We start from the raw sequence: 20642 nt of genomic DNA, 5'->3' as shown, positions 1-20642 counted from the left end.
GGAATGCACAAGTCATATTTTAAGGTCTAAAACAGTAAACCAGTCAAATCTTTTGTGAAGTATTTTAGAGGAATAAAGCTAGACCCACTGAAGATGACACATAGGTGTCCAAACATGTGTACATCAATAATAAATGAAAAATGTTTTGTTAAAGGTGTAATTTTAATACCAAATGTAGTCTAATGTGTCAAGTAAAATGTGGACAGCAAATAGGACGAACAAAATGACAACATAAGCGTTTTAAATATGATGCTACACTTGACTACTGAAGATTATACATGTAGATTGAGGAACAATAGAAGATCTACTGATCTAAATAGTGAGAAAGAGTTTTATGACGCTACTTCCCAAGACGTTATGGATGTGATGTTACATGGTATTATGCTCAAGGTTTTTCAACAAGTTTCAGTATATTAAGCGTGCATGCAGTTTTCACACGTGCTTCTCGAAAATAATGAATGGGTGGCCTTAAATTAAAATGTAAGGGGAAACAAAGAGATAGGGCACATACTGAGGTGTGAAGGAGCGTTTTAAAATGTGACAGTTTGGTAGTGGGTGCCACTGGGCAAGTGGGGAGGGTAATAATTGTGAAGGGAGACTTAAGGCTTAGCTCCAGTGAGTCGAACTAGTCTATTGATAATGATTTCAGTGTAACATTTTCAAAGGATTATATGGTGTACTGCTCACTTGTCATACTCTGTGTGTTCTTTTTTAGTTTGGTATCTTTCCGCAGTCCTGGTTAAGATCATTGTAAGCAGTTACTTGTATCATATTTAAAATTTGAATGGTCACAAAATGTTTTTGGGTCTTATGAATAATTCTGTATTTAGCAACGAATGAAACAGTGACTATATATGTTCATAATAACATTTTATTTTATACAGTAATATAATGTGGGCTGACAATCAGAATCCGTGCTCTGCCATCGTCTTCTATTCCTTAGTGTTAGCCACTGGAGCGTGATTCAAGTCATGGACAAGTTAAAGGCTTCGGTTGCTGGAACAATTTGTACATTGTCAATTAGTCGTACTTCACACATTAGAGTTCTCTCAAACAATAACAATACGTAATGAAATTTGGTGTATACATCAAGATTCTTTGCCTGATTCTGATGGAGTTAACATATTCATTCAGTCTAATGAGTTAACAGTCTAATCTACCCTTCGATTCCGTAACAATGGCAGAAATCTGATAAATATATGAAACACTTTTAATCGTTTCTTAATATTGTTATGTATAATACCATGTAAAGACAAGTTGTTGTTTAAAGTTGTTAGCAAATATCTGGAAAAGTTCTTGAGTGATATACATCAAATTTTTACATGATATTTTAATAAATGTTCGGACAGACATAGCTCACACATTTTAAAATATATGTGGTGTATAAAGTTAAACGCACTACACAAAGGAGAAATGTTTTTATGAAAAACTTCGAAAAGTTCTTGACCGATTTACTTCAAATTTTAACGCAATAGTCTAATAAGTGTTCAGGTAGACCTAAGCTAAATATTTTTAAATGTATATGGCATACAAATATATATATATGAAATATATACAACTATACAGAGGTGTTGCTACCGAAATTCTTGAGAAGTTCTTGACCGACTTACTGAAAATTTTGACACGATACTGTAATAATCATTCAGTCGAACATAGAATACATTTTTTGAAACAACAGTGTACAGGCACTCTATTAAAAGCGACTTCAAGAAAGAGAATGTTGTGCAGTGTTCTGCTCTGCTGTGAAAACGTGTGGTTTTGTTATATTTTTAACTACAAAAGCAGGCGCTTCAACCATCAAACAAAATGTTTCTCCCGTACATATATTTTCTCGCTATACATATTTTAAGCAAAAATTGTGCCCACAACAACTTGTTGTTTTGTTTTCCTCCTCACATTCGGTTTTCACAAAGAACAGGAAACTTGTATTGATGTCTTATCGGCATATGATTAGAATACTACTACGGAATCTGAACTTTCAATAACAATAAACAAGACTCAGAGTCTAGGACAGGTGTTAATAGGAGGTGGACAGAGAGGGTAGGGGGAGGAAATGGACATAAGTAGGAGGAAGTCGGAAATGTAAAGAGAGAGGGGGAGCGGGAGGTGAACAGAAAGAGGAGAAGAAGGAGAATAGGGTGTGTATCGAATTCTCCTACATCTTTAGCAACTGCGTTACTGGGTCTGTTAGTTATATTACATTTTGTACTTATTTTGTGACCTTTTTTTTTAAAAGTGGCTTGGACAATGTGAGCCATGGCACACTGTTATGGAATGAAACCGTATGTATACGACAGAATACTGATTTGAAAATTTACAAATATCAATACTCATAATATTAAAGAATTATTAAAACAGAGAAAAATTATGAGAGTAGAGAAATAAACAAGACATTACAAAGGAAAGTTCATATCTACCAGAAGGAACTCCTGTACAGAATAGAAGAAGTTATTCACAAGGAAGTTTTACAGCTTACATCTGAAGGCTTAGGTTGTATTATTAAATTTTGTCAGTTGTGTTGGAAGGCTATTGAAACTGATAGCATTCTGTATAGTACTTAAAGAAGTATCTAAATGCAAGTGTTGTCTGAGTGCCTAGAGTTCACTGAATGCATGTTGCGGTTTCACCCAGTTAAGTCAGTACTGTGAACAACAAACCCCGTGATGGAATATGTGTACAGAGATGGCAGAGTTATAATTCAGAGGCACCCGAACGATGTCTTAGATGAAGTTCGTAAGCTAACGCACTAGACCAATCTGAATACCATTTTTTTGCCCGAAGAATAGTCTTGATGGGTGCACAGAGTTGTTCGAACATTTGATACCACAGAAAATAATAGTATGATAATAAAATTAAGCAAAGGAGCTCGAATGCTTCAGTGTGAGACATAGTGGAGATTGCAGCATTCGGCACCTGCGCAAGGTCTTGAATCTAAGCTCCCAAGTAAATTTTTGATCTATTCACAGTCCTAAGAATTTAAAATGGTAGATTTCACTGACTCTTTGGTCACCTTGGAACAATAATTTTTTTCTTTTACAGGAGCTATGTGCCAGAAAATGCGTGCACTGCATTTTGTGGCTGTTAAGACTTGATCCTTTCTTCGAAAGCCATGTGCTCACATTAAGCGCTACCGAGAACAGAGCTCTGTGGCAGCACCCACCTACCCCACTTTACATGACACCAATTGCACCAGGCAGATCCGAATATCCTCCCTGTTTGTTGACATTGACGCTGGAGGACAACCTTCTGGTCCCTAATGCAGATAAGAGGGTAAGAAGAGGATGTGTGTGTGTGTGTGTGTGTGTGTGTGTGTGTGTGTGTGTGTGCGTGCGTGCGTGCGTGTGTGCATACTGGTATTTTGATCGAAATAAGTCCACTTGATAATGGGAATATCAATAAAATCGACTTATTACAGTTATTTGTCTATTTCAGTTAAATATTCTCAGCAATATAACGTAAGTCTAATATAAACTTAAGCAAATGAAATCTACCTTGGTTATCAAACAAGTGTTCACTGATATTATTTCTTATATAGTACTCACCAACACTTTACAAATCTCATTCCAGAGGTTTGTGCGTAATTGTCGTTGTTCGTCCTGGCGCTGAAAGCAGATAAACGGGAAGTCAGTTGAAGATGATTACAAACACCGCTAGTGTCGAGCTAATAATCTACATTTAAATATATACGACCGTCAAAAATTAGCAATTTCTAATTTAAAAAAGAATAAATTGAAAGAAAAGGAATGAATAATTTTCATAATGTGAAAATATGTGCTGTATATGCTTCACAGAAGTGAAACAGGGTTTTGGCCACGAAAGCATAGTGTCGGGCTAAAATCGAAAGAATGACAAATACTGAAGTAGGGGAAACTTCAAATACGATATTAGATGGTTCAAATGGCTCCAAGCACTATGGGACTTAACATCTGAGGTCATCAGTCCCCTACAACTAAGAACTACTTAAAGCTAACTAACCTAAGGACATCCCGAGGCAGGATTCGAACCTGCGACCGTAGCAGCAGCGCGCGTCCGGACTGAAGCTCCTAGAACCGCTCGTCCACAACGGCCGGCCACAATATTAGAAATGACATTTCACACACCAGTAGAATGAGCTGTGTGGAACAACCTTATTGTTGTTGTTGTGGTCTTCAGTCCTGAGACTGGTTTGATGCAGCTCTCCATGCTACTCTATCCTGTGCAAGCTACTTCATCTCCCAGTACGTACTGCAGCCTACATCCTTCTGAATCTGCTCAGGGTATTAATCTCTTGGTCTCCCTCTTCGATTTTACCCTCCAGGTTGCCCTCCAATACTAAATTGGTGATCCCTTGATGCCTCAGAACATGTCCTACCAACCGATCCCTTCTTCTACTCAAGTGGTGCCACAAACTCCTCTTCTCCCCAATTCTATTCAGTACCTCCTCATTAGTTATGTGATCTACCCATCTAATCGTCAGCATTCGTCTGTAGCACCACATTTCGAAACCTACTATTCTCTTCTTGTACGAACTATTTATCGTCCATGTTTCACTTCCATACATGGCTACACTCCATACAAATACTCTCAGTAACGACTTCCTGACACTTAAATCTATACTCGATGTTAACAGATTTCTCTTCTTCAGAAACGCTTTCCTTGCCATTGCCAGTCTACATTTTATATCCTCTCTACTTCGACCATCAACAGTTATTTTGCTCCCCAAGTAGGAAATCTACGTTACTACTTTAAATATCTCATTCCCTAATCTAATTCCGTCAGCATCACCCGAGTTAACTTGACTACATTCCATTATCCTCGTTTTGCTTTTGTTGATATTCATCTTATATCCTCCTTTCAAGACACTGTCCATTCCGTTCAACTGCTCTTCCAAGTCCTTTGCTGTATCTGACAGAATTACAATATCATCGGCGAACCTCAAAGTTTTTATTTCTTCTCCATGGATTTTAATACCTACTCCGAACTTTTCTTTTGTTTCCTTTATTGCTTGCTCAAAATACAGATTGAAGAACATCTGGGAGAGGCTACAACCCTGTCTCACTCCATTCCCAACCACTGCTTCCCATTCATGTCCCTCGACTCTTATAACTGCCATCTGGTTTCTGTACAAATTGTAAATAGCCTTTCGCTACCTGTATTTTAGCCCTGCCACCTTCAGAATTTGAGAGTACTCCAGTCAACATTGTAGAAAGCTTTCTCTAAGTCTACAAATGCTAGAAACATAGGTTTGCCTTTTCTTAATCTAGCTTCTAAGATAAGTCGTAGGGTCAGTATTGCCTCACGTGTTCCAATATTTCTACGTAATCCAAACTGATCTTCCCCGAGGTCGGCTTCTACCAGTTTTTCCATACGCCTGTAAAGAATTCACGTTAGTATTTTGCAGCCGTGACTTATTAGACTGATAGTTCGGTAATTTTCACATCTGTCAACCCCTGCTTTCTTTGGGATTGGAATTATTATATTCTACTTGAAGTCTGAGGGTATTTCGCCTGTCTCGTATATCTTGCTCTCTAGATGGTAGAGTTCTGTTAGGCCTGGCTCTCCCAAGGCTGTCAATAGTTCTAATGGAATGTTGTCTACTCCCGGGGCCTTGTTTCGACTGAGGTCTTTCAGTGCTCTGTCGAATTCTTCACGCTGTATCATATCTCCTATTTCATCTTCATCTACATTCCCTTCCACATCTATAATATTGTGCTCAAGAACATTGCCCTTGTATAGACCCTCTATATACCCTTTCCACCTTTCTGCTTTCCCTTCTTTGTTTAGAACTGGGTTTCCATCTGAGCTCTTGATATTCCCCCCCATGAACCATGGACCTTGCCGTTGGTGGGGAGGCTTGCGTGCCTCAGCGATACAGATAGCCGTACCGTAGGTACAACCACAACGGAGGGGTATCTGTTGAGAGGCCAGACAAACGTGTGGTTCCTGAAGAGGGGCAGCAGCCTTTTCAGTAGTTTCAAGGGCAACAGTCTGGATGATTGACTGATCTGGCCTTGCAACAATAACCAAAACGGCCTTGCTGTGCTGGTACTGCGAACGGCTGAAAGCAAGGGGAAACTACGGCCGTAATTTTTCCCGAGGGCATGCAGCTTTACTGTATGATTAAATATGATGGCGTCCTCTTGGGTAAAATATTCCGGAGGTAAAATAGTCCCCCATTCGGATCTCCGGGCGGGGACTACTCAAGAGGATGTCGTTATCAGGAGAAAGAAAACTGGCGTTCTACGGATTGGAGCGTGGAATGTCAGATCCCTTAATCGGGCAGGTAGGTTAGAAAATTTAAAAAGGGAAATGGATAGGTTAAAGTTAGATATAGTGGGAATTAGTGAAGTTCGGTGGCAGGAGGAACAAGACTTCTGGTCAGGTGACTACAGGGTTATAAACACAAAGTCAAATAGGGGTAATGCAGGAGTAGGTTTAATAATGAATAGGAAAATAGGAATGCGGGTAAGCTACTACAAACAGCATAGTGAACGCACTATTGTGGCCAAGATAGATACGAAGCCCACACCTACTACAGTAGTACAAGTTTATATGCCAACTAGCTCTGCAGATGACGAAGAAATTGAAGAAATGTATGATGATATAAAAGAAATTATTCAGATAGTGAAGGGAGACGAAAGGTAAGACAGAGATTTAGGAACCAGGTTTTAAATTGTAAGACATTTCCAGGGGCAGATGTGGACTCTGACCACAATCTATTGGTTATGACCTGTAGATTAAAACTGAAGAAACTGCAAAAAGGTGGGAATTTAAGGAGATGGGACCTGGATAAACTGAAAGAACCAGAGGTTGTAGAGAGTTTCAGGGAGAGCATAAGGGAACAATTGACAGGAATGGGGGAAAGAAATACAGTAGAAGAAGAATGGGTAGCTTTGAGGGATGAAGTAGTGAAGGCAGCAGAGGATCAAGTAGGTAAAAAGACGAGGGCTAGTAGAAATCCTTGGGTAACAGAAGAAATATTGAATTTAATTGATGAAAGGAGAAAATATAAAAATGCAGTAAATGAAGCAGACAAAAAGGAATACAAACGTCTCAAAAATGAGATCGACAGGAAGTGCAGAATGGCTAAGCAGGGATGGCTAGAGGACAAATGTAAGGATGTAGAGGCTTATCTCACTAGGGGTAAGATAGATACTGCCTACAGGATAATTAAAGAGGCCTTTGGAGATAAAAGAACCACTTGTATGAACATCAAGAGCTCAGATGGAAATCCAGTTCTAAGCAAAGAAGGGAAAGCAGAAAGGTGGAAGGAGTATATAGAGGGTCTATACAAGGGCGATGTACTTGAGGACAATATTATGGAAATGGAAGAGGATGTAGATGAATATGAAATGGGAGGTACGATACTGCGTGAAAAGTTTGACAGAGCACTGAAAGACCTGAGTCGAAACAAGGCCCCCGGAGTAGACAACATTCCAGTAGAACTACTGACGGCCTTGGGAGAGCCAGTCCTGACAAAACTCTACCATCTGGTGAGCAAGATGTATGAAACAGGCGAAATACCATCAGATTTCAAGAAGAATATAATCATTCCAATCCCAAAGAAAGCAGGTGTTGACAGATGTGAAAATTACCGAACAATCAGTTTAATAAGTCACAGATGCAAAATACTAACACGAATTCTTTACAGACGAATGGAAAAACTAGTAGAAGCTGACCTCGGGGAAGATCAGTTTGGATTCCGTAGAAATACTGGAACACGTGAGGCAATACTGACCTGACTTATCTTAGAAGAAAGATTAAGGAAAGGCAAACCTACGTTTCTAGCATTTGTAGACTTAGAGAAAGCTTTTGACAATGTTGACTGGAATACACTCTTTCAAATTCTAAAGGTGGCAGGGGTAAAATACAGGGAGCGAAAGGCTATTTACAATTTGTACAGAAACCAGATGGCAGTTATAAGAGTCGAGGGGCATGAGAGGGAAGCAGCGGTTGGGAAGGGAGTGAGACAGGGTTGTAGCCTCTCCCCAATGTTATTCAATCTGTATATTGAGCAAGCAGTAAAGGAAACAAAAGAAAAATTTGGAGTAGGTATTAAAATCCATGGAGAAGAAATAAAAACTTTGTGGTTCGCCGATGACATTGTAATTCTATCAGAGACAGCAAAGGACTTGGAAGAGCAGTTGAACGGAATGGATGGTGTCTTGAAGGAGGAGATAAGATGAACATCAACAAAAGCAAAACGAGGATAATGGAATGTAGTCGAATTAAGTCGGGTGATGTTGAGGGTATTAGATTAGGAAATGAGACACTTAAATTAGTAAAGGAGTTTTGCTATTTGGGGACCAAAATAACTGATGATGGTCGAAGTAGAGAGGATATAAAATGTAGACTGGCAATGGCAAGGAAAGCGTTTCTGAAGAAGAGAAATTTGTTAACATCGAGTATAGATTTCAGTGTCAGGAAGTCGTTACTGAGAGTATTTGAATGGAGTGTAGCCATGTATGGAAGTGAAACATGGACGGTAAATAGTTTGGACAAGAAGAGAATAGAAGCTTTTGAAATGTGGTGCTACAGAAGAATGCTGAAGATCAGATGGGTAGATCACATAACTAATGAGGAAGTATTGAATAGGATTGGGGAGAAGAGAAGTTTGTGGCACAACTTGACCAGAAGAAGGGATCGGTTGGTAGGACATGTTCTGAGGCATCAAGGGATCACCAATTTAGTATTGGAAGGCAGCGTGGAGGGTAAAAATCGTAGGGGGAGACCAAGAGATGAATACACTACGTAGATTCAGAAGGATGTAGGTTGCAGTAGGTACTGGGAGATGAAGAAGCTTGCACAGGATAGAGTAGCATGGAGAGCTGCATCAAACCAGTCTCAGGACTGAAAAACAACAACAACAACTCTTGATATTCATACAAGTGGTTCCCTTTTCTCCAAAGGTCTCTTTAATTTCCTGTAGGCAGTATCTATCTTACCCCTAGTGATTTGCGCCTCTACATCCTTACATTTGTCCTCTAGCTATCCCTGCTTAGCCATTTTGCACTTCCTGTCGATCTCATATTTGAGACGTTTGTATTCCTTTTTGCCTGCTTCATTTACTGCATTTTTATATTTCTCCTTTCGTCAGTGAAATTCAATATCTCTTCTGTTATCCAAGGATTGCTATTAGCCCTCGTCTTTTTACCTACTTGTTCCTCTGCTACTTTCACTATGTCATCTCTTAAAGGTAGTCATTCTTCTTCTACTGTATTTCTTTCCCACATTCGTGTCAATCGTTCCTTAATGCTCTCCCTGAAGCTCTCTACATCTGGTTCTTTCAGTTTATCCAGGTCCAATCTCCTCAAATTCCCACCTTTTTGCAGTTTCTTCAGTTTTAATCTACAGTTCATAACCAATAGATTGTGGTGAGAGTCGGCATCTGCCCTTTGAAATGTCTTACAATTTAAAACCTGGTTCCTAAATCTCTCTATTACCATTATGTAATCTATCTGAAACCTGTCAGTATCTCCAGGCTTCTTCTATGCATACAACCTTCTTTTATGATTCTTGAACCAAGTGTTGGCTATGATTAAGTTATGCTGTGTGCAAAGTTCTACCAGGCGGCTTCGTTTCTTACCCCCAATCCATATGCACTCACTACATTAACTTCTCTTCCTTTTCCTACTATCGAATTCCAGTCACCCAAGACTATTAAATTTTCGTCTCCCTTCACCGTCCGAATAATTTCTGTTATCTGATCGTATATTTCTTCAACTTCTTTGTCATCTGCAGACCTAGTTGGCATATAAACTTGTACTACTGTAGTAGGCGTGGGCTTCGTGTCTATCTTGGCCACAATAATGCGTTCACTATGCTGTTTGTAGTAGCTTACCCGCACTCCTGTTTTTTTTATTCATTGTTAAACCTACTCCTGCATTACCCCAATTTGATTTTGTATTTATAACCCTGTATTCACCTGACCTAAAGTCTTGTTCCTCCTGCCACCGAACTTCACTAATTCCCACTATATCCAACTTTAACCTATCCATTTCCCTTTTTAAATTTTCTAACCTACTTCCCCGGTTAAGTGATCTGACATTCCACGCTCCGATCCGTAGAACGCCAGTTTTCTTTCTCCTGATAACGACGTCCTCTTGAGTAGTCCCTGCCCGGAGATCCCAGCGGGGGACTATTTTACCTCCGGAATATTTTACCCAAGAGGCGCCATCATTATTTAACCATACAGTAAAGCTGCATGCCCTTGGGAAAAATTACGGCTGTAATTTCCCCTTGCTTTCAGCCGTTCGCAGTACCAGCACAGCAAGGCCGTTTTGGTTAGTGTTACAAGGCCAGATCAGTCAACCATCCAGACTGTTGCCCCTGCAACTATTGAAAAGGCTGCTGCCCCTCTTCAGGAACCACACGTTTGTCTGGCCTCTCAACAGATACCCCTCCGTTGTGGTTGCACCTACGGTACGGCTATCTGTATCGAGGAGACATGCAAGCCTCCCCACCAACAGCAAGGTCTGTGGTTCATGGGTGGCGGGGGGGGGGGGGGGGGGGGGAACAACCTTACTAAAGTTGTTTAAATTCTGTGTGTGTAATTAAAACAAAATTTGCATTTAGTTTTATTCATGTAAAACACCATCAGCTGTCTGCAATGAAACAAGATTTGGAACCAGCTGTCACTTATAGCTGCACTCCCACATTAGTAGTTTCGTTATGGCGAGTGATGGTGAGTAAGTGGGCAGTTGTACATGCAATGACGTCAGCTGTTCTCAAGTGTCTCCCTGCTCAGTTGAGCATGGCTTGTCCTGTGCATCCCCCCACCCCCACCCAGTCAACTGATCTAACACGTGGCGTGGTAGCACGTACGTCGTCGCTGCCAAACCAGTGTATGCAGGGGGTTAGGGGCAGGAGTGCACGTCTATGCATTGTGCTATTGAAGTAGCTACGGAGTACACAGCGCTTAGACTATACAACAAATTTAATAATTTTTTAACATGGTTTACCTTCACTAATATAAGAAAGATATTCCATTGCCTACTTCACCCTCTTAGGATTAGACTGTTGTATGCTATCAAGATATCAAATTTCATCGAACTGGATTAGCAGTTTAGTCGTGAAAACAAAAGACAGAGTTATTTTTGTATTTCGTAATATCACTATGGAACTGGTAAAATTGCGTCAAAATATACAGACAATGTAAAATACAGACACTGACCTACTGTATTTCATGGCAAAGCAAGCAGCCTGACGAAAAACAGATTCTCTCCGTGTGTGGGAATCACACGATTTGTGTGCGAGCACCAAGGGACGTAGACACCAAGACACATGGAAGTTATTTCGGTCCTGTAGATGTCCTCAGACAGCGTAGGTGGTTAAGGTGACCGCTTGCGTGTAGTGGGAGATCGGGGTTCATGTTTCTGTCTGGTACAAAATTTCATATGTTACTAGAAAATCGTATAGCCATTGTACAATCGTGTTCTCCATTGGCGAATGCATTTCATAGTTTAATATGGCTGCTCCTCCAGAAATGCATGCATGTAAGAAGGTATGTTACATCGAACTTTAAAGACGCTGTAAAATGAAGGGGGTCGACCGAAGCGTCCGATCCCACCTGTCGGCTTTGAGCAGTAACGTAAGGCTGTTGTGGTGTGTGACGTCACGACGGCGTGGAATTTAGTTTGTGAGAGTGGCGTGTTTGTAGGTGTCGTTTTGATACGATCGGTGGTGCTCTCTGGTGGTGCGTTAGGTGATGTTTTTGGTTTAGTTTGCGAGTGTGGTGTCGTGTGTGAATTTTGGTAAATTGATTCTTTTTATGTCTTTGGTAGGTATGGATATGACTGACAGGGTCAACAGTTTTCGGTTGTCGGCTATGATGGGGGACAGTGCGTTGTCTCTAATAAAATTTCTTCAACTATTCGAATTTTTGGATGAAGTCGTGTTCAGTATGTCGTGAAGAAATGGGGCTTACTTAAAGTTCCGGCGTCTCGGACAAGGGGCGGCGGTATGTGGAGATGTCGTAAGGATAACAGGTCAAGGGAAGTGTTCGATCCCAATGTGTGGCTGCGAATGTTGGTATTGGCATCGCGAGATGTTTTTGAGCTATATAGGTCAAGGGATGTGTTAGGTCCTAATTTATGGGATCGGGAGCTGCTGTTGAGCTATATAGATCAAGGGAAGTGTCCGATTCCAGATGATGATGTGTTTAGTGGTATTTGGGGAGTTTTGTGATGTCGGTTTTTTTCGTCGTTTTGCGTGGGGGTGGGTGTCTAAATTTGTTTATATTTAGTATGTCCCCACCCTAAAACCCCCTATTTCCCGCGCTTGTACCGTTAGTGTCATTAGGCGTTTTGTGGAACGTGTGTGTGTTTGTTTTTCGATGTATTTTCGTCCTCATAATGTGTACGTAACGACTTTATATGCGCCATATTGGACTCATGGTTTATGGTCGTTTCCGCCATATTTGTGACGTCATGGGTCAAAGCAGACGGGCGGGATCGGACGCTTCCGTATTTTCAATGAAGGCACCGCTCCACTGGATGATATATGAAAGTTAATGCATTACACTTTAATTATTTACACAGCTGGTGGATAGAAAGATAACAGGAGTTTAAGACAGTTATGAAAATCAGTAATATGACCGGTTTTTAATGTGCAGGGTGTCCACAACAGTCAGCGCCAGCTCTGGAGCAGTAAAAAGGCTAGGCACCAGCTGTGTGGAATATGGATGAAGATTAATGTGAAGACGACTAAGGCAATGATTTTTACAGGGCAATCAACGAAAATTAAAAGTAAAAATTAGTGATGAGGTAGTGGAACAAGTTGATAACTTCGGTACATAGGTTGCAAAATTGCTAGAAACATGATGTTTAATCAAGAAATAAAATTAAGGATTGCTATTGCAGAATTGTGTCTTACACAAGGAGGTGTATTTTCCATGGTCCTTTAAATAAACAGTTAAAGAAAACATATGTGTTTTAGATGGAGTGCTATCGTCTATTGTGACGAAAAATGAACAATACGGTGAAGAGAGTAGAAATACGTAGAAGCTTTTGAGATGTAGAAGTGGAGATGAATGGGCGGTGTGCAATGGGCAGATGTAGCAAAGAGTATTATTGTGTTACAAAAGCTGAACGAGAAAAGACAAATACTGGAAACAGTTTAGAGGACCAAAAGAAATTGGCTAGGCCACTGCATGAGACATGACTTTATAACAAAAAACTACTAGAATGCATTTCATTTCAAAGATAGAGAAACAACAGATAAAATCACAATCGAATTTGGTGTTACAGCAGAATCAGTGAACATGTTCACATGGGGATGAAATGATGATGAGACAACACAACACTCAGTCCCTGAGCGGAGAAAATCTCCTACCCAGCCGGGAATCGAGCCCGTAGGACGGCAATCCGTCACGCTGACCAATCAGCTAGCGGGGCGGACATCATGTAACTGATGTGGAGGTATTGAATAGAATTGGGGAGACAAGAAATTTTTGGCACAGCTTGACTGGAAGAAGGGATGAATTGATAGGGAACATTGTGAGACATTAATCGATTACAAATTTTGTACTGGAGGGGAGTGTGTGTGTGTGGGAGAGGGGGGGGGAGGGGGATTGGGGGAGGGGGGCGTAAATATCGTAGAGGGAGACAAAAGGTGAATGCATTAAGCAGATCCAGAAGGATGTAGGTTGCAGCAGTTATTTGGAAATGAAGATGCTTGCATAGGATGGAGAAGCTTGGAGAGCTGCATCAAATCATTCTTGGGACTGAAGATCCTGACAGTAACCTGCCATCTGCGAAAAGCCGCTTATGAGACAAGAGCCCCATTCCCGGCGGAAGTCTCTTTCCGCAGCATTATCTCCACAAACAGGTGTTTCAACCTTAAAGAATGCTGTGTTGTGCGGTGATAGACCTGGCTAATTAGCAGAACACATGATCGTTGTAATCATCGTAACCAAGCAATTTCACCGAAAATAAAACCTCGTTCAAATAGGCGAATAAAAAGGATAATTCCCGTCGTGGTCGGTCACCCACTCACCCCGTTCAACGTGATGGTGGGTACGTTCTTAAGTTTCGGATTCAGCTCTTTAGTTTTGTCTCCGTTGACTTTCAGCAGTTGGCTGCCATTCGTCGTCTTGGCGCAGTCCGCTATCGGCCTCCATTCGATCCCCAGGCGCGTGGCACACTGAAAACAAACCCAACAATAAACAACAATAAATTTTCTTGAGGGATAAAAGCGTTTATGTACAAATCCACATGGATTTACAAAGTATAACTCGTGCTGAATTTATACGCATACAAAGTATTATACAGGGTGTTACAAAAAGGTACGGCCAAACTTTCAGGAAACATTCCTCACACACAAAGAAAGAAAATATGTTATGTGGACATGTGTCCGGAAACGCTTACCTTCCATGTTAGAGCTCATTTTATTACTTCTCTTCAAATCACATTAATCATGCAATGGAAACACACAGCAACAGAACGTACCAGCGTGACTTCAAACACTTTGTTACAGGAAATGTTCAAAATGTCCTCCGTTAGCGAGAATACATGCATCCACCCTCCGTCGCATGGAATCCCTGATGCGCTGATGCAGCCCTGGAGAATGGCGTATGGTATCACAGCCGTCCACAATACGAGCACGAAGAGTCTCTACATGTGGTACCAGGGTTGCGTAGACAAGAGCTTTCAAATGCCCCCATAAATGAAAGTCAAGAGGGTTGAAGTCAGGACAGCGTGGAGGCCATGGAATTGGTTCGCCTCTGCCAATCCATCGGTCACCGAATCTATTGTTGAGAAGCGTACTAACACTTCGACTGAAATGTGCAGGAGCTCCATCGTGCATGAACCACATGTTGTGTCGTACTTGTAAAGGCACGTGTTCTAGCAGCACAGGTAGAGTATCCCGTATGAAATCATGATAACGCGCTCCATTCAGCGTAGGTGGAAGAACATGGGGCCCAATCAAGACATCACCAACAATGCCTGCCCAAACGTTCACAGAAAATCTGTGTTGATGACGAGATTGCACAATTGCATGCGGATTCTCGCCAGCCCACACATGTTGATTGTGAAAATTTACAATTTGATCACGTTGGAATGAACCCTCATCCGTAAAGAGAACATTTCCACTGAAATGAGGATTGACACGTTGTTGGCTGAACCATTCGCAGAAGTGTACCCGTGGAGGCCAATCAGCTGCTGATAGTGCCTGCACACGCTGTACATGGTACGGAAACACCTGGTTCTCCCGCATGACTCGCCATACAGTGACGTGGTCAACGTTACCTTGTACAGTAGCAACTTCTCTGACGCTGACATTAGGGTTATCGTCAACCGCACGAAGAATTGCCTCGTCCATTGCAGGTGTCCTCGTCATTCTAGGTCTTCCCCAGTCGCGAGTCATAGGCTGGAATGTTCCGTGCTCCCTAAGACGCCGATCAATTGCTTCGAACGTCTTCCTGTCGGGACACCTTCGTTCTAGAAATCTGTCTCAATAGAAACGTACGGCGCCACGGCCATTGCCCCGTGCTAATCCATTCATCTAATGGGCACCTGCCAACTCCGCATTTGTAAACATTGCACTGACGGCAAAACCACATTCGTGATGAACACTAACCTGTTGATGATACATACTGATGTGCTTGATGCTAGTACTGTAGAGCAATGAGTCGCATGTCAACACAAGCACCGAAGTGAACATTACCTTCCTTCAATTGGGCCAACTGGCGGTGAATCGAGGAAGTACAGTACATACTGACGAAACTAAAATGAGCTCTAACATGGAAATTAAGCGTTTCCGGACACATGTCCACATAACATCTTTTCTTTATTTGTGTGTGAGGAATGTTTCCTGGAAGTTTGGTCGTACCTTTTTGTAACAACCTGTATATCAGAGCTTTGTCTTCATCTCATTTACGGGCACTTAAGTCAATGTGAGAGCGTATTAACAGATAACACATGTATTATCCTCTATTATGTTATAAATAAATATTCCTATCTTATCCTACTGCCCATGACAATCATAGCACTATTTAGTAAGCTGTATGATGTCGACAGATGAAAAGACTTTACGATATAAAGCTTATAAGTTGTATCCTTGGTGTGCACTATCTTTGCTACGTGCACAGGCAGTATCTTTAGTAAATGTATTTTCGCGCCAACTGACTTAGCTCCACATGTTGTCAGTGCACCTGAACTTGTATGTGTGATAGATTATTAGAACGATGGTAACATCGACAGTTCAGTATATATTTAACAACATATTACGATGTAATAAGTGTCGTACTCATCGGACCTTGTGGGACTCTCAATCAAAAAGCTGCATTTTGACGACATGTCTTTCCCTCCAACAACTCCTGTCGCTCTGCTGTCTTTGTTTCCCTTGATCTCCAGAACGCCTATGACCGTGTCTGGCATCCCAGGCTTCTCTTCAAACTCCAGACCTATGCTTTCCCCATCAACTTTGTCCGTCTCGTTGCTTCCTTCCTCTCCCATCGTCCCTCCTATGTGACTATCCACAATTCCAACTCCCGTACTTTCTTTCCCTCCACCGGCGTGCCCCAATGTTCTGTCCTTTCCCCTCTCCTCTATATCCTGTCCACTGCTGATATGCCCAAACCTCCCCCTCCTGTTCATCTTCTCCAGTTCGCTAGCCCTTTATCCTACCCTTCAACGGTCCCAACGTACCCTCCAAACCCACCTTGACCAATTCACCGCTTGGTGCAACCAGTGGTTCCTCCATGTTAATCCCTACAAGACCCAGGCGATCTTCATAGGTCGCACCACCCGCTCCTTCTGCCTCCGTGATTTCTACTTACCATTTATGGCCATCCTATCCACCTCACTCCAGCCCTCAAATACCTTGACCTCACACTCGACCTCCACCTCACCTGGACTCCCCATCTCCTTACCATCCAAAACAAAGCTGACAACCGCCTCCGCCTCCTGAAACTCCTGTCCAGCCGGATGTGGGGTCTGCATCCTTCCACCATCCTTCACACCTACAAATCCTTGATCCGCCCCATCCTCTGTTATGCCAGCGTAGCTTGGATTTCCGCCCCTCCCCGGTTCTATAAAGCCCTCCAAATCCTCGAATGCCATGCGCTCCACCTCGCCTTTCGCATCAGCCTTCCGTCCCCAACGTGCATCCTCTACGACCTCATCCCCTTTCCCCACCTTCTCCTTTTCCTTGAACACATCCGCACACTATATATTGTCCACCGCCTTGATCCCCCTCACCCCCTGGTGTCTCCCTTCCTCTCCACCCCCATCCAGTTGCCGCACCTTTCCCTTTGTGTCCCACCCTCTCTCCATCTCCACACCCTTCATCTCCTTTCCCAATGCAACTTCCACCATCTACCCCTCCCAGATGATAAGCTTCGCCCTGACATCTACCCTTCCTACCAACTAACCCCATCTTCCTGCCTCCTCCTCAGGGCTCCCTCTCCTCCCCCTCCCTCCTCCTGAGCGGCTTGCCCCTCCTACTTCTCCTCCATCTCTTCTGCCTCCTTTCAGTGTCTCTGTACTCTCTTCTGCCCTGTCTTCCCTCTTCATCTCCTGCCTCACGTGTCTCCTGCCTCTTCGTGTACCCACTGATGCCCCTCCTCTCTTCATCCCGCCGCTTCCCCTGCTGACCCTTGCTCTCCCCTCCTTTTCCATCCTCTCTGCCCTTTCCCTCGGCAGGTCCCGCCTGGCAGTTTTATTCTTCATCGTGTGTGCTCCAAATGGGTTTTAAGTGTGTTATTCCGGAGTGTTTTTGCCACTGTGGCCGACTTTTAACGTGTGCATGTCCATTCAGTGTCTTCTCTGAGTTTTGAAGAATCGCCAACTGTGTTTTTTAACTTTCTGGTGACCTTTTTTTTTAACTGTCCTCCATGAACGTCTCCGTGTTAGTCTATTTTTTACCTCCATTTTCTCCCATTATTCTGTTTAAAGTTCCCCTTTATCGCCTTATGTTTATAACATATTATTCTTATTTTAAGTTGTCATGTTACTCGGCTGAAGAGCGGCAGATTGTGCCGCTGACAGCCCTCCCCTGCCCATATGGGGCAGGGGAATGAAATCACGATAAAGAAGGGAAAAAAAACGACGACATTCTGACAGAATGTAAGTAATGTATATCTCTCTCCAATTTTTGTAATTGAGCTACTTTATTAATGAAATGTTTCCTTAATTATGTAGATACACCCTGTGCTTCACTTTTGTATTTTTGAGTTTAGGTGACTTTGCAGTGTTACTTGGAAATGGCCATAAGGCCGAAATTGCAATAGTAACAATAAATATTTTATACAGTCAATGGCGACTATGATGTCTTTTAAGAAATATTATATGACTGTGAATCCCAACCATGAGAAGTTAATCAAATTCAGAACAGTTTGTAAGAAATATGGAGTGAGTTGTGACAGGTTGGATGTTTGTTGCGGCAATAGGTGTTTTGAGATAACGAGTTTTAAAGTATCACTTTATTACCATTGTTTGACATACTTAAGAAACAACTTCTGCACATATATTACCCTTAAAACGTCCTTTGGCAAATGATATGGAGTTTTTACAATAACGTTTCACATTATGAGGTCAGCCCTTCAGACCTATAGCAAATTACACTATACATAAATTTAAAACCAAGTAAACTGGTTCCAGATTGCGTGAAATTAGTCAATGCTGTGCTGCCTTTTTTTACAAAATTTTCATGTTATTATTCTGTGTTATGACCAACTATAAACTGGCAACATCTGTAGGCATTGATAACTCTCATATAACAAGGAACTATTTGTCTACTTTGGCGCCAGTGTAATCACAAAATGTTCTTTTTTATACAAAGCTACTCTGAGTTCCTTAAAATGCCTTTGAAATTTCGGATATGGAACTTTGTGAGGCATTACATACCCCGCTACGAGATTTGAAAAAAAATAAAGTGTCTTTTTCCGGTCAGTGTTATTTCCACATAACGACGGAAGATCTGTTTTCAGAAGATTCATATCTATTGCATTCAATGCTGTTGTTCACTCCTGTCGGATACGAACAGCATTCAAGTCGACACGAGCATGTACAGAAAGAAGTGAATTATTGTAAAACACAAAACTACAGAAGTGGATTTTTTAGACATTGTAGAACGTTTTCGCTCGCGCCGAGAATTTTGCTTCTCTGATAAGGGGTCCCTTCTTGATATCCATCTCAGATATGCAGACTGAAGCGACGAACGAAAATTTTATACCAAGACTTGGATTCGAATCCAGGTCTGCTGCTCACTAGGCAGACCACTACGCCATCATCATTCTTGTCGGACAGGGAGTTACGAATCCCGTCTCTAGTGAAATTTGGCGTTAATGGGCTATGGCAGCAGGCGACGAACGTGAGTGCCTTGCCTGAGTAAGCCTCCTCATGGTGCGACGGGTGTGCCAATTCCTTGCCTGTCCTACCTCCCCTGCGTACCCTACCTTGCCCAACCGCCTATGGAACGTCTCTTTTCCAGTTGCCCCAGGGCAACGAGACCATTTGGGATTTGTGCCAAACATTTGCTTGACTCCCTTGGTGTGGAGCGTGTGGCACCCCAACTCCAGGGTTTTACCCTCCTGCCTCCCTGATTGCTCCAGAGGCCCAGCGTCCTTTTAGGCTTGTCAGAGTACCGGAGGAGCTGCACTCCTGCATTTGTTTTTACCTCCTTATTTTACGATATTTTACACCAGCATCCCGAGCGTGTACCAGTATTTACGGATGGCTCTAAACAAGGGGACTCTGTTGGTTGTGCTGTTGTTTTCCCTGATCGAGTCATCAAGTTACGGCTTCCTGCATCGTTTACCATCTTTGATGCCAAATTTTTTGCGATCTTGTGGGCATTGAAGCAGATGAGATGTGTTCCCAGTCTTAAGTTTCTCATCTGTTCTGACTCCCTGAGTGCCCTTCAGACCATGCAACACTTGTACCCAGTGGATATCAGGGGAAAAGAACTGGCGGATGTGGCTGCCAAAGATGCATGTTCCCTCCCTCACGTTGTTGAATGTGCCGTCCCCCTCCATGCTGTTACCTCCCTCCTGCGTTTTCGTGTTATGCGTCAATGGGAAGAGAAGTGGCTGCCAGTCGGTGAAAATAAGCTGCGTCTGGTCAAGGCCACCACGCGGCCATGGCGGGATGAGGTTCTCCTCACTCGCCTCCGCATCGGGCAGTCCCTTAACGCATGGTTTTTTACTCCGGCGGGAGGACCCCCCAATCTGCAGTGCTTGTGGCGTCCAGATTACTGTCCGCCACATTTTACTTGACTGTCCTTTATTCTCTGACCAGAGGGTGGTGTTTTCCTTGCCACCGGATTTGCCCTCTATTTTGCAAGACGACGCAACGACTGTGGTTAAGGTCTTACGGTTTTGTGTCCTGTCCAATTTGTTGCCTCGGATTTTAGGGAGAGGATTTTAATGTGCTGCTGGGTGACTGGCTCACCCAGGTTTTAGGTAAGAGGTCCGCCAGTCACGATTACCTCCTTGTTTCCCTTCGGTTTCTGTTCTCTTTTCCTTGTGTTTCCTTTCCTTTTTTAGTGCGTTTCTTCTCCTCTTGTTTTGCCTCTGTATGTGAGGATTTGGAACTGCGTCAGGTCTGTGTCTTTTAGCCGTTCTCCATGTCCGATGTCCGTCTTCGTCCCTTCCTCGTATGTGTTCCTGTTTCTATGCGTTTGGGCGCTGATGACCATGCTGTTTAGCGCCCGAAAACCTC

The 20642-nt window shown here is 42.5% G+C and overlaps 1 protein-coding gene and 1 long non-coding RNA gene across 2 annotated transcripts in view; both read right to left on the bottom strand.

Moving 5' to 3' along the window:
* Positions 1-853: 853 nt before the first annotated feature.
* Positions 854-4023, bottom strand: LOC126106553 (uncharacterized). The gene is made up of 2 exons (XR_007523365.1): positions 3543-4023; positions 854-996 (listed from the first exon to the last, which is right to left on the bottom strand). It is a non-coding gene; the product is annotated as an uncharacterized LOC126106553 (long non-coding RNA).
* A 6533-nt stretch (positions 4024-10556) lies between these two features.
* Positions 10557-20642, bottom strand: part of LOC126106171 (GILT-like protein 1) — a 33572-nt gene continuing 23486 nt past the window's right edge. The window contains exons 4-5 of the mRNA XM_049912410.1: positions 13975-14121; positions 10557-10583 (exon numbers count right to left, since the gene is read on the bottom strand). Of these exons, the coding sequence (XP_049768367.1) occupies positions 10557-10583; positions 13975-14121 (174 nt within the window). The remainder of the gene's footprint in view (positions 10584-13974; positions 14122-20642) is intronic.

The sequence above is a fragment of the Schistocerca cancellata genome, chromosome 10 (assembly GCF_023864275.1).
Source record: "Schistocerca cancellata isolate TAMUIC-IGC-003103 chromosome 10, iqSchCanc2.1, whole genome shotgun sequence".
Lineage (NCBI taxonomy): Eukaryota > Metazoa > Arthropoda > Insecta > Orthoptera > Acrididae > Schistocerca > Schistocerca cancellata.
Note: the sequence above shows the minus strand (reverse complement) of the source record. Positions and strands in the feature narration are given on the sequence as shown.